Source organism: Pituophis catenifer, unplaced genomic scaffold, assembly GCF_029215685.1.
Source record: "Pituophis catenifer annectens isolate HBS135680 unplaced genomic scaffold, rPitCat1.0.hap2 SCAF_17, whole genome shotgun sequence".
NCBI classification, from domain to species: Eukaryota; Metazoa; Chordata; class Lepidosauria; order Squamata; family Colubridae; genus Pituophis; species Pituophis catenifer.
Window position 1 is genome coordinate 745,108 of NW_027256897.1, and position 13,594 is coordinate 758,701.

Here is a 13,594-nt window from a genome sequence, read left to right on the forward strand (position 1 = left end):
AGGGGCGCGCGGCGGCGCGCGGCGTTGACGTCAGCAGCAGCCGCGCGGGAGGAATGACGTCACGGCCGTGCGACAGCCCCCCCCCTCCTCTCCACACGCCTCTGTCTTGCTTGCTCCATAGAGGCGAGGAAGCGGGAGCGGCGCTGGGGGTGAGTGGGGGGGGGAGAGAGGGAGGGAGGGAGGCACCGAGGGGGCGTGTCCTGGAAGTGGGCGGGGCCGGAAGAAGGGAAGACCCCACTTTTTGGCAAGTATAGATTTAATCCACTTCCATCATAGTGGTTGGGGGGGGGGTCTGTGCCCTCCTCCTTCCCCAAATTATTATTATGATTCATATATTAAAATATTATTATTATTATTAATAGAAATTCAGCTTGGCTGGGAGGCAGGTTTGCAGGGAAGGCCACCCTCCCCCCACCCTCCCCATTCGGGGGGGGGCTCCTGGTCTCCAAGCAAGCCAAGTTGTGCGGCTGCTGTTAATGCTGATATTTTAATAGGGTCATCATTTGGGGAAGGAGGGCAAGGGTCTCAACTCACTTTGAAAAACCAGGAGCTTTGGGAGGGGGGGGTTCCCTGCAGAGGAGGGGCCTGCTTTCACTCTGCAATGACACCCCCCCCCAGCTGTCTCCTTGGGACAGCTAACCAAGCAAGGGGGCACAGACTAACAAGGACTATAAGGGGCGTGCGTAAGTGCACCAGCGTGCCTGGCCTAATATTCCTTTTTACTTACTCTTTTCATGTATTCAAATTATGTTTATACTTTTACCTGTTATCTTATATATGCTTGACAAATAAACTTATGATTATGACTAACCGAAGCTCTGCTCTCTTTTGCAGGTGGGCAACAGTGGTAGCGCCATGGCCGGGCCCCTCCGAAGTCTCCGGCGGTTGCCTGCCCTGCTCTGTCGGCCCCCCTGGCAAGCCCCTCTGAAGCCCAGGCCCCTCCTGCTGCTGGGCTCCCAAGAGGGCCGGACCCTCGAGACCCCACAAGTCAGGACCCTGGCCACAAAGAAGGCTAAAGGTGAGGAAAGCTGTGGGTGTCAAAGGTCAAGGAAGCAGAAGGGCCCCTTGGGACCACCGCCTCCAATTCCCCCTTTCCTTCCCCCTTTTAGGGAGGCTCACCATCTCCAACAGAAGAAAACATACACAGACTAAAGTCGCTCTATTCCTGATCCTATAACCTATAAATCCCATAACTGACAGTTGTATTACTTCAAAGAAGTTGTTGTGGGTAGTACATCAAAGGGGGAGACAGTTGGATCCAAGGGTTGAAATGCTCCCTCCTCAAAAGTCCCAGAGGCGCTTTCCCAAAAGGCAATTGAACTTTCTTGTTTTCTTTTTCCTTGAAAACATTTCACCTCCCAAACCAGAAGCTTTTTCAGTTCTTCTTGGATGAGAAGCAAAATATTTTCTAGGGTGAAAAACCCCCCCAAGAAAGTTCCATTTGTCTTTTGGGAAAGCACTTTTGGGGCAGCCCTGGCCTGGATGATTGAGAATCTCCACAGGTATCCATCCAAAACCTTTAGGGCTTTGGAGCCCAGGATGAGAGAGCGATAGGAGGATGCTTAATCTTCTCTAATGATGGAGGGTGGGATGGGGTTAGCAGAGGTCACTATGTGGAACAGACGGCCTTGCTTCAAGGGTGCTTCCGAAGGAGGCCCGAAGAAGCCCCGAGTCAGCAAACTACTTGGCTCTGCTCTCTGCTCTCTGCAGCTAAAGGAAAAGGTCAGGTCCGCGTCAACATCAACACCGCCTTGGTAGAGGACATCATCAGCCTGGAAGAGTTAAACGAAGAGATGAGCTCGGTGGTCAAAACCCTGCAGGAAAATTTCAACAAAACTTTGAGCATCAGAACCAACCCAGGTGAGCAATTTCTCTCTGCAGCTTTTAGGGCGCTGCTCATGTTATTTTCTTGCCCAACAGCACATATATGTTCATATCAAACTTTAAAATATCCTGCTGCTTAAAATTCTGTTGTTGTTGTTGTTTTTTGCCTGGCTCTTACTCAAGGATCCCATTAGACCAGGGGTCTCCAACCTTGGCAACTTTAAGACTTGTGGACTTCAACTCCCAGAGTTCCTCAGCCAGCAAAGCTGGGAGTTGAAATCCACAAGTCTTAAAGTTGCCAAGGTTGGAGACCCTGCCCTAGACCACGTGAAGGTTCAGGATGTAATGAAAGAGAACGTGGAATGGAATGGAATGGAATGGAATGGAATGGAATGGAATGGAATGGAATGGAATAGAATAGAATTCTTTATTGGCCAAGTGCGATTGGACACACAAGGAATTTGTCTTTGGTGCGTACACTCTCGGTGTACATAAAAGAAAAGATACGTTTGTCAAGAACCATAAGGTACAACACTTAATGATAGTCATAGGGAAACAGTCAATGTAAATCTTAAGGATATCAGCAACAAGGTTACAGTCATTCTCTTCTGCCTGAAAGAACCAGGGAATGGGAACATACGGGTGGATTTTTAACAGGCATCGGATAATTCAGAAGCCAGCCATTTGCAACAGACCCTGTTTTGCGGATGTTTTTACTTCTGTATATTTTTTTTAGAAGGAGCTGAATATCGAGAGCCTTTCAGGTTGATCCCAAAGCGATACAAGATGAAAACCACAATTCTAAAGAGGGGAGGAACGCTAACACCTGAGTCGGAATCGCAAAGGGTTTCCCTGCCGTTGTATTTTTCATTTCAGGGGCTCTTGATTCGATCATCGTGACCACCAAGGATGGGAAATTTCCATTGAGCCAGCTTGCACAAATCTCCCAGCATTCGGCACAACTTCTTGTGGTCAACATGAGCAGCTTTCCAGAAGTGAGTAGATTTCTTGTTCCTTCCCCCCTGGCAGATCCAAACCTCCCAGGAACCCCCTGGGTGTGGAAAATGCTACTGTTCCCTCTTTGGCTTCCTGCCCGCTTGTGGCTGCCAGGACAACTGCCTTTGCGCCTGCGGTGGCTCCGACTGCAAGTTCCTCGGGAGCAGAGATCCTTTTTTTGGCTTCCACCCTTCGATATCACTGCATAAGTGATGAATGACATCAGAGCTTGTGCAGAACCAAACCACGCAACCACATTTGTTTTGGAGGAAGAGGATTAACAGAGCAGAAAGGAGCAGGGAAGCTTTCCAAGGACAGGGAGTTTTTTGAGTTGTGTTTCCTTGCTTTGTCACTCCTCTCTTAACCCCGAAGAGAACAAAACAGGGTGTTTTCTGTTAAGAGAAATGAGCTAAGAAATGCAAAAGGAGAGTCAGGGCCAGCTTAGGCGCCTCTGATGCAGGGGAGAGCCCACGGCCCTCGCTTTGCTGGCTGCCGAAGGGCTGCGTGTGGCACAAAGGCTGAGCCTGGGGGAGGAAAGGCGGGGGCGGGGGGGGGCACAGAGGTTTCCAGCAACTGCCTGCCAGAAAATCCAGAGATGTGAAGAACAGGCCTGGTGCTAATCCCCTTTATTTTCACACTTGCCCGGTGCAATGTGGAACGAGTTAACGTGATTGAGGCCTTCCCTCTAAGCCCCAAACAGGACCACGTGAGGGCTTTGGCAGCCAAAGGCCCATCCTGGAATCCTTCATCTGCTTTCCTCCTCCATCTTGCAAGAGTCCGGAGCCCCCCGGGAGGATTTGCTGCCTCCTTTGCTATCTGCGTTGCCTCAAACCGTCAAGATGGTTTCCATCTTCCTTTCTGCTTTCTCCCTCATTTGCCTGGTCCGTCTCCTTCTTCCCCACCCCACCCGAAGCCTCTACACCAATATCTTCGATCCTGGGGGCAGGAGGAAAGGGTGGGGGGTGGGGGGGGACTCTGCAGCTTGCAATTCAGTTTGATCAAAGGGGCCGATGTAACTTCCTGGTCTCGCCGGTAACCAAACTAAATGTTTCCATGTTCTGTCAAGATGGATTGCTCTCCGCCGATGGGGAGTCTTGGCATCTGGTAATAATTATTTGCTAATTCCCCCTGCCATTTTTTCCCCTCTCTATCTCTGCGTTGTTGCAGAGCACAGCTGCGGCCGTCAAGGCGATCCAACAGAGCGGGATGAATCTCAACCCGGAAGCGGATGGGCTGTTGATTCGCGTGCCAGTTCCCAAGTAAGCCACTCAGCCGCCTCCTCTCAGTCCCTCCCTGGCCAAAACACCTCGGGCGATTTTGCCTGCTGAATGGCCCCTTAGGATGGCCAGATCAGTGGTGGGTTCCAAGCGGTGTTACCACCAGTTCTCTCGGTTTGCTCGCACGCACGCCGAACTTCCGCTCTGCGCAAGCGCATTAGATTTCTGCCCAGCTGAGGCACAGCAATCCTCTCTGCAGCGCCTATCAGCTGGGCTAAAAAACGAGAAATAAAGGCAGGAATAACGCGGGGGAGGGTGGGAGGGCCCAGCTCACAGTCATAGAGAACCGGTTCGCTGACGTCACATCATCACCACTACCGGCTCGCCCGAACCGGGAGCATCCCATCACTGGGCCAGATCCTCTTCTTGTCTCCTTCCACGCTTCGGAAGAGGGGTGTATGTGTGAAAGAGCTCTTGTCGGGGGCTGCCTAGTGTGGCACCCCAGAATTTTCCCATTGCAAGGCAGCTTTCCATCTCTTCTTGCTAGGCCTGCCAAAGACTTGCTTGCTCTGTCAGGCCATTTCAAATATCCCTTTAAGGCAACTTTTCAAACCTGCCTGGTTTGCTGACGTTTTCGCAAGGTGCTTTGGTATTTTAAATTACGTTTAAACAAAGGAAGCCGGTCGGCTGTTTGTGTGGATGCTCACATTGAAAGCTGTGGACTGCCCCTTAGCACCAGCCCATGAAGAGTGCGGTTATTCAGCCCGACTCTCTTTAAGAAAAGCCAATGGTGCGTTTGGGACGGAAGGAGATGGAATGGGATCCCTTTGCCCCCCCTCCCAATCCAATCCAGTCCCTGGTCTCCTGCCCCTCTCGGCCGTCCCTTCTCCCCCTCCTCCAATTCTGAAGGAGGCGGCTATTATCCTCCTAATTGCAGCAGCCTGATTGTTAACATGCTCCCAGGTCATCTTCCAATCTGGATTCCTGGAGAGGAGGAGAACAGGCAAAACAGAGGAGATCTGAGCAGCTCCCTCTCCCACTTTCTTCGCTTTTAACTGGCCACTGTCACTCTTTTGGGGGACGAGCCCCAGGGGTTTGATTGCCAGGCTGCCTCCTGAGGGAGGGTGCCACCCAAATCGTGTCTGCTGAGGCAAGGGCGTGATCTCCACAGCTCCAGAAACTCCAGTCATTAAAAGAAGCCAGAAGTGCAAACTCTTGTCCGATATTATTCCAAAATACCTTGCAGCCACTCCTGCCATCCTCCAGCTGCCTCTTCCTTCTGTGAGGTTCAGCCTTCTTAATCTTTCAAACATTTTCTCCATTGTTTTCAAATTTGCATCTCTGGGCATTTTCATGCACGGCTCCACCGTGCCGTGGAAGGTTTAGGCTCATCCCAAGAGGGTCCTTTTCTCCTTCGCTTTTCTCCCGTCAGAATCACCCGCGAACACAGGGAGAACCTGGCCACGGTCGCCAAGCAGCTCACCCACAAGGCCAAGGAGTCCCTGCGCAAAGTGCGCACCGGGGCCATGAACCAGACGAAGAAATCCAAAAGCACCACGTCGGAAGACACCATCCGATTGATAGAGAAGCAGGTACTGAGGGACTGGTGCTCACCACTAGGCTGGCCTGGCCTGATCTGGCAGGGGCCCCTCGCAGAACACGGAAATGTGTCATCTCACATCAGAGGTCTCCCTGCCTCTGGACAGCCGTGTCCTCATTTGGTGGCCGGCCTTTATTTTTCTGACCAAGATGGACGTCCCTACATTTGAGTGGTGCGGTGGCCTAGAGGTGGAGCTCTTGCCTCCTACTCAGGAGGTCTGTGAGTTCGATCCTAGGTAGAGGCAGGTTATTTCTCTCTCTGGGCACGATGAGAATTTGTCTGCGGAACAAAACTCCGCATTGGCGACAGGAAGGGCATCCGGCTAGTAAATACTCAGCTCCATTCAGTTTCCCGGACACTCCACCCCGCAGGGGATTATGGGGTCGTTAGAAGAAGATGATGATGGACATCCCTACATTCTCACGCTTCGCATGAAAATCTCTGTGTGATTGTTGCTATTTGATACCTGTCGGCGTATTTCTAAAAAAAGAAGAATTCACAAAGCGTTCTTTTCTCAATTTGCCTCAGATTCAGCAAATGACCGAGGATGCCACAGTCGAAATGGACAAGCTGTTGGCTGCAAAGACGAAGGAGCTGCTTTCCTAGGGTCTCTCTCTCTTTCTCTCTCCCTCTCTCTCTCTCTCTCCCCCCCTCTCCCTCTCTCTCTCTCTCTCAGAGGTCACCAGAAGTTGCTTTCTTCTGGCTAAACGGTCAGTAGTGATTTTTCAACTGCGGGAAGCAACTTTGGGCAGCGAATCAAAGCTCAGGACCGAGGAAGGGGGTTTAGCCTTGAGGTGGGCCGGAAAAAGAGAGTTTGGCTCCCTGATAGTTGTTATCTCAGCTCCGTCGTCGTCAACAGCATAGCGTGGCCCTGCTGCCACGGGCCCAGAAGCCATTTAGGATCACAGAAGGATCACGAACAATCATCGATTTAATGGTCTGTTGTGCCCCTCCTGCCTGAGAAACTGAGGATGCTTTTGGGGGGGGAGGGGAGGGCTTCATAAATCGGTCAGGAATTTCCTATATTAAATAAAGCCAGTTTGAATGACCTGAGGGCTCCTTGTTGAACCCCTCATTTTTGAGCAGCGCCAGAGTGCATGGAAACGGGCACATCCTGGGGAGCCCCCCCCGCCCCCCAAACTCTCTCCTGAAATGGCAAGCTCATTTATTTTAGATGAGTTGGATTCCCCACTTTCTAGCTACGGATGTTGGTTTGCCTTCTCAGCCAGCAGGGCGCAAAGACAGCCTTTTACCCTTTTATGTTGTGGTGGCCGCAAAGACTCATGTGAATGGATACTCCAGACCTAGCCTGGGCTTATTGGAAGGCTGAAATTAAGAGTATTTCTCTTGCTGACGCACTGAACGGTCCGTTCCCTCTAGAAAGGGCAGCATGATTGCCGGTGGCAGCAGAAGCCAAACTTCTCTCTATAGTCGTGATGGCGAACCTATGGCACGCCTCCGGGCATTAAAAACAGCCGGCCTGTTGCGAAAGACAGAAACTCTGGTTTCTTTTGCTTCCTGCCAAACCCTTTTGCGAGTCCACTGTGTGCCAGAAAGAAAAGACGCGGGGAGGAAAGCCAACGCAATCGCTTGACTCCCTGGCAGGATGGACCTGGACGCGGGTGCCAGGGGTGTGAATACAGCCATCGGCCCAGGCTGAACAATAACCAAGCAATCATTTTGCCTGGTATGTAACCAAAAACACACACACACACACACACACACACACACACACACACACACACACAACCAACCCAGGGCTGGATAGGAAAGACGGCAGGCCGCATCAGCCACAGCCGATGTGGAAGTTCAAAAGAGAGGTGATTACTCCTCCTTTGAGCCTCGTTTTTTTTTGGGAGGGGGTGGTAGGGCTCGATTGCTTTTGTGTGAGGGACGGAGGCGCCTGGCTCCCTGATTGTGCTTCTTCATGCCTCCTGTCAAATGAGCGCTGTGCGGGCTTGGCAGGCCGGGTTTACCAGGCGCGCGGCCCTCTCTGACAGGGTGCCGAGCAGGGGGAAAGACGCGGCGTAATCGCTTTGCCTCCGAAATTCAGTGTTGATTAGAGGCGCTTTCGGGCTGGCTTGTCGGCGGGCTGAAGTGCTTTTTTTAATCACTACAGAAGCTCATTACAGCTTCCCAGCCACTCTCCCGTCCCCCGGTTCTCCTTCCCGATTAGCGCCCAGAGGCGGATGAATATTGGATGGTTTCATTACATACAAATGCAATCAACAGTTTTGCATAAAATTTCTCCTCTTTTTCTTGAGTTTCAATTGACCTCGGCACCCGTGGTGGTGCCAGGCGCCAAACACATGCAAATGAAGGGAGAACTTCCCGCATTAAAATCTCCTCCTGTATTTGTGTAAATGTGTGTGTGTGTGTGAATGGATAAATGACAGGTATATGGGTGGGTGGGTGGGTGGGTGGGTGGGTGGATGGATGGATGGATGGATGGATAGATAGGATGGATGGGTGGATGGATGGATGGATGGATGCATAGATAGGTGATAGATGAGATAGATGGAATGGATAGCTATAGAATAGAATAGAATAGAATAGAATAGAATAGAATAGAATAGAATAGAATAGAATAGAATAGAATAGAATAGAATTCTTTATTGGCCAAGTGTGATTGGACACACAAGGAATTTGTCTTTGGTGCATAAGCTCTCAGTGTGGAAGATAGATAGATAGATAGATAGATAGATAGATAGATAGATAGATAGATAGATATCAATGACGGGTGATGGATGGATGGAGACAGACAGACAGACAGACAGAAGGTGGGTGGGGGCTACCCAGGAAGTTAGGGGCCAGCACAGAGAGAATTAGAGAGTCCTAACCTAACATGGTGGCTCAGTGGCTAAAACGCTGAGCTTGTCAATTGAAAAGGTTGGCAGTTCAGCGGTTCGAATCCCTAGTGCCGCGTAATAAGGTGAGCTCCCGTGACTTGTCCCAGCTTCTGCCAACATAGCAGTTCGAAAGCAGGTAAAAAATGCAAGTAGAAAAATAGGGACCACCTTTGGTGGGAAGGGAACAGTGTTCCGTGCGCCTTTGGCATTGAGTCATGCCGGCCACCTGACCACGGAGACGTCTTCGGACAGTGCTGGCTCTTTGGCTTTGAAACGGAGATGAGCACCGCCCCCTAGAGTCGGGAACGAGACTAGCACATATGTGCAAGGGGAACCTTTACCTTTTACTTTTTCATTGTCTTCTATTCCTTCCTTATTTCTTCCCTTTTGATAAATTTCCCAAAATGTCCCAATTCTTTCCAGTGCAGATTGGAGGTATAAATCGGATTACAAAACCAGCTGGCATCAACGGGGCCAGCGGCTGTAGAAGCTGTGAGGCAGAGAACGGCCGTTTCAGTGCCACGAAAGCCATACCGGGGTGGGGGGGCATGTTCAAAACCGCCTTTTGTGGCTAAACAGGGAGCCTTAGCTGAAGTTGGCACATGCCAAGCCCAACTCTCTCGCAGTTCCCCATTCCATCCCTACCCAGGTTAAACTCGCCAGTTGAGAGGAAAGGGAGTCCCTTGGGAGTGGGGTGGCATAGAAATGCGACAATAAATAAATAAATAAATAAATAAATAAATAAATAAGGACTTCCTATGGCTAGATAGCCCCCCTTTTGAGGGGAGGGGGTTAAATCTTGCCCCTTTGAAGCTGCCAACTCTGCTTTCCCGTCCTCCTGTTCTTCATCAACCCTGCCAATGATACCAGGAAGGATCAAGAATGGTGAAAGTGGCAGGAATGGAGCCCCTCCCCCCACACTTCAACAACCCCTCTAGGAGGGACCCTTTACCTGCACATTCACCTGTCACATCTGACTATCCTGGCTACCGAGAGCATCCCATCCACTTTTTCCTGGGGGAGCAGCAGGAAACTCCAGGGAGATCCCTTTTCATGGCTTACCCCTGGCAAGACTTCTTAATCCGTGTTGAATTAAGGGTCTCTCGTGCCGCGGAAGCAACGGGCAAGGAAGCCTTTCCTGGCGGCTGGGGCTTTTGCACACACACACCCCCCCCCCCATATAGAGGGACTGATGCCTTTGCTAGCCCCTTCCCCGGACGCCGACCCATTCTGAAGCAATTTCTATAAAATAAACTCTCTAATCAGGTAAATGATCCCATACGCTAAATTGCTGCCTTGCAGCTGCTTGGTTAACCTGTTTTATTTTCCCCCCTGACTTCCAGAAAGTCGATGTGGGGAGGGGGCAGGAACACCCAGCAACTTTGTTGTCCCAATGAGAATCAAACCCGGATCGGGGAGACCGGCTCCTTTGCGCAGAGGCATCAGACAATGTTTAAGCCAGGATCTGGTTATGATTTGGGGAGGGGGTCCAACAATGCTCTGGCCTTGACCGCAGCTGCCTGTGGGGCTCCCCATCCCACTGGGGCCTCTTCCAGCCCATGGGCAGCCAGAACTGACCCCCGAGCTGGTCGATGGTAAATTCATAGCTTGAGCCCAACCCCAGGGATGGTGAGCCTCATTTCACATCTTTTGTGCCCTGGACAAACCATCATTAAGCAGGACAGCCAAGCCAGCCCTGACGCCCTCCAGCCTTTAACAGGAGGGTCCATCATCCCCTAATGCATGGCCCAGTGGGGGCCATGCGACCCCCACCCACCCCCAATCCAGAGCCCAGCTTGCCTGCCCCGCCTGCTCTTTTGACCTGTGGCATCTCCCTTGCAACCTGGAAGCATTTATGCCTCTGAAATGAATCTCTTTTGGGGTGGGGAGGGGCAGCGGATGGTGGGGGGGGGACAGGGGTACCTGCGGGACTGGTACGGCGGAGTCCATGATGAATTTGATTCCTGGCTGATTGGGTTTCCACTTCCCAGACTTCCTGTCCAGCCTGGGCTTTTCATTTCTTATCTGTGGCCTGTTAAAGGCTGCCCACCCCCTGCCCCCCTTTCCCTCCCTCCGGAAGCATCCGAGTCCAAAGGCCCCCTCCCCCCCCCCCATTCTGAGTATTGGTACCAGGCAGGGAAGGGACCACCGTCTGTTCTGATGGAGCTGCCATCCCTGGATGGCCAGTTTGCCTTTGGCTCAACTCCGGTGAGAACAGCTGGCCTTCCAGCAGCTTGAAAAGCCTTCCCCTCCCAAGGCCTCTGGCCCTCCAGACTAACTTCTTGCCAAAATAAAGACCCCTCCCCTTCCTCTCCTCAAAAGGCTGGGCCACCAGCTTTTTGGACCAGTGGGTTCTCCGCTAGCGACGGGATTCATCCTGTCAAAATCCTGGTAGGAAACCCCCCAAGGTGCTTTTTTCATAAGGCAGCTGGATTTTCTTGGTTTTTCTTTGAAGACGTTTCACTTCTCATCCAAGAAGCTTCTTCGGTTCATGTAAATCCTTCCATTCTCCACCAGTCAGAACTGAAGAAGCTTCTTGGATGAGAAGCAAAATGTCTTCAAGGAAAAAAAACAAAAGTCCAGTTGCCTTTGGAAAAAGCATCTTGGGGACAACCATGACCTGGATGACCGAGAGTCTCCGTAGACATCCAGGTGGGAAGGTACCCTTGAGGGCATCCAGACCATCTCCTGGCTCAGCACAGGACTCCAAGGTCAACACTTAACCCTCACCCTGGATTGACCAAGGAGACAACCGTCTCTTTTCCAGGTAAGGCGGACTCTTGTTTGAAGCCCCAACTTCCTTGTAAACTAAGAGAAGCGTCAGAAATAAAACCTTTCAAGCAGCCTCTGAGGGAATAAATTTGATTTGCAAAAATCTTCAGGAAGTCTGCAAAGGAGGCGGCAGTTCCAGTTGTCTCCACTGGTGCTTTTGGGGTGTCCCCCCCCATCTCAAACCCTTCAGGGACGATGCTCGACTGCCCCTCAGTGGCTCAAAGGGGCTTTGTCGCTCAGTTCCATCGATGCATGTCATAGGGAGGGGGTGAACACTTCAACCAATCCTCGTGCAAATTTCCTTGCCTTGCCTCGCACCTCTAAAGTAATTCTCCAGAACCAGTAGTTAAAAATGCTTTAAAAAATTTTTTTTAAAAAAAGGTTCCGATGATCACGCGTCACTCAGCTGATCTTTGGAATTTATTTATTTTTTTACTCTTCTTACTACCAGTTCAGGCGAACCGGCCTGAACCGGTAGCATTTTACCTGACAGCGTACCGACTTTGGGGTGCAGGAGTGCATCAATGATGTGGGGTCCCCCTCCTCTGTGTGTCTTCTCTGTTTTTGATGCATGAGTTGGCCTTAAAGCAGTGGTGAAATCCAATTTTTTTTACTATACGGTTCTGGGCATGGCTTGGTGGGTGTGGTGTGGCTTGGTGGGCGTGGCAGTGGAAGGATATTGCAAAATCCCCATTCCCTCCCCACTCCAGGGGAAAGATACTGTAGAATCCCCATTCTCTCCCCACTCTGGGGCCAGCCAGAGGTGGTCTTTGCCAAACTACTCAAAATTTCCGCTACCAGTTCTCCAGAACCTGTTAGAACCTGCTGGATTTCACCCCTGCCTTAAAGGTCCCTCTGTCTCCCTTTCTCTTTGACCCTCTTCCTCCTTTCCGTCCTGGGATCTTGCTGGCCAAGTGAGCCGCAGAGAAGCCTGTTGGGGCGGTGCGTGTGCATTTGCGCTAGTTGATTCTTTGTTAGCTACCTGGGTACCTGCCCCCAAACAAAGGTGTGTCCCTTCCCGCTTCTCCTGCCGCCATTCAGGGCTCCTGCCTGCCTTCAGAGCCGCTGCTTGCTTGGTGGGAGAAGGAAGCGAGAAGGGAAGATTCCTTGGAGAATTTACCTGGCTGAAAAGCAGGTAAGGCAGCTGCGAAGGGCCCTTTGCATCCACGCAGCTCCCCTATGCTCTGACCCTAACCCCACCCCACCCCTGCAGGGATGGTGAACCCAGCCAGAGAGGGAAGCTGGTGTTCCTGGGTGTCGTGCATCAATTCAGCCACATTCCCAATAACCTCTGAGTAAGTCTGTTGTCACTTTTGACTCGGGAACTTTTGACTTCATCCCCTGGTAAAAAGCGAGGCTTTGCAAATTTAAAGGAAGCCCTGTCTCTTCCCCTCTGAGAAGCGTCTACAGGCTCCTCCCCAAAGATCATAGAATTGTCGTGCGGGAGGGTGGGAGATCATCTAGTCCAGCCCCTGCTCAGAGTAGAATAAACCACTATTCTTTTGCATGCAGCTGGGGCTTTGAGATGTAGCTTATAGTACCTTTAGATGCTTTATTGTCAAGTATTTGCAAGCCATTGGCACATATATCATACAGACACTAGTGGAGGCAGAAAGTGCCCCCACCCCTATGTGGAGAGGAGGGGCTTACACTGAGTATAAAACCCCCTCTAACCTTTCCACCAAGCTCTCTTTTACGTTTGTTCTCCATGAGACATGATCTTTGATAGGGGTAGTCACACACGCTGTGTGCCCCCTATCCTAATGGATATTAAGACAGCCTTTGTATATAGTTAATATGTTTTGTTATATGAATAAATACATTTATCACATTTATTCATGCATCTGCCTTTGGACTCTTCTATGCTCCTGGGTGTTTCTACGATCCCAATTTCCACATTTATAAAGAGACCCACTTGCAGGGGTGAAATCCTGCAGGTTCTAACAGGTTCTGGAGAACCGGTAGCGAAAATGTTGAGCAGTTCGGAGAACCGGCAAATGCCACCTCTGGCTGGCCCCAGAGTGGAGTGGGAATGGGGATTTTGCAATATCCTTCCCCCAGCAGGGGAGGGAATGGAGATTTTGCAGTATCCTTCCCCTGGAGTTGGGTGGGAATGGAGATTTTGCAATATCTTTCCCCTGCCACACTCACAGAACTGGTAGGGAAAAATTTCGGACTTCACCCCTCGCCACTTGGTTCTAATCTTGGAGGCACCAAGCCAAAATGACCAGAGCTCCTCCCCTCCAGCAGTCAACACCCAAACGGACAAGGATTAATGCCAAACAAACAATCCAGCAGGGAATAATCACCCTAATCAAGAAGCCACCAAAGAGAAG

The 13,594-nt window shown here is 51.0% G+C and overlaps 1 protein-coding gene across 3 annotated transcripts; it reads left to right on the forward strand.

Moving 5' to 3' along the window:
- The first annotated feature begins 87 nt into the window (after nt 1-87).
- MRRF (mitochondrial ribosome recycling factor) lies at nt 88-6,690 on the forward strand. 3 transcript variants are annotated; one of them, XM_070955559.1, is made up of 7 exons: nt 88-149; nt 835-1,018; nt 1,711-1,860; nt 2,701-2,819; nt 3,988-4,079; nt 5,470-5,629; nt 6,166-6,690. In XM_070955559.1, the coding sequence occupies exons 2-7, from the start codon at nt 856-858 to the stop codon at nt 6,241-6,243; spliced, it is 762 nt and encodes a 253-aa protein (XP_070811660.1). In that variant the 5' UTR covers nt 88-149; nt 835-855; the 3' UTR covers nt 6,244-6,690. The 3 variants fall into 3 exon arrangements, with proteins under 3 accessions (XP_070811660.1, XP_070811659.1, XP_070811661.1); XM_070955558.1 differs by lacking the exon at nt 88-149 and adding an exon at nt 184-244; XM_070955560.1 differs by lacking the exon at nt 88-149 and adding an exon at nt 551-683.
- The last annotated feature ends 6,904 nt before the right edge of the window (nt 6,691-13,594 follow it).

Coding starts and splice junctions, on each gene's coding strand:
- MRRF (XM_070955559.1), top strand. CDS start 856: ATGGCCGGGCCCCTCCGAAGTCTCCGGCGGTTGCCTGCCCTGCTCTGT. Junction 1,019..1,710: donor GGCCACAAAGAAGGCTAAAG/GTGAGGAAAGCT, acceptor TGCTCTCTGCAG/CTAAAGGAAAAGGTCAGGTC. Junction 4,080..5,469: donor ATTCGCGTGCCAGTTCCCAA/GTAAGCCACTCA, acceptor TTCTCCCGTCAG/AATCACCCGCGAACACAGGG.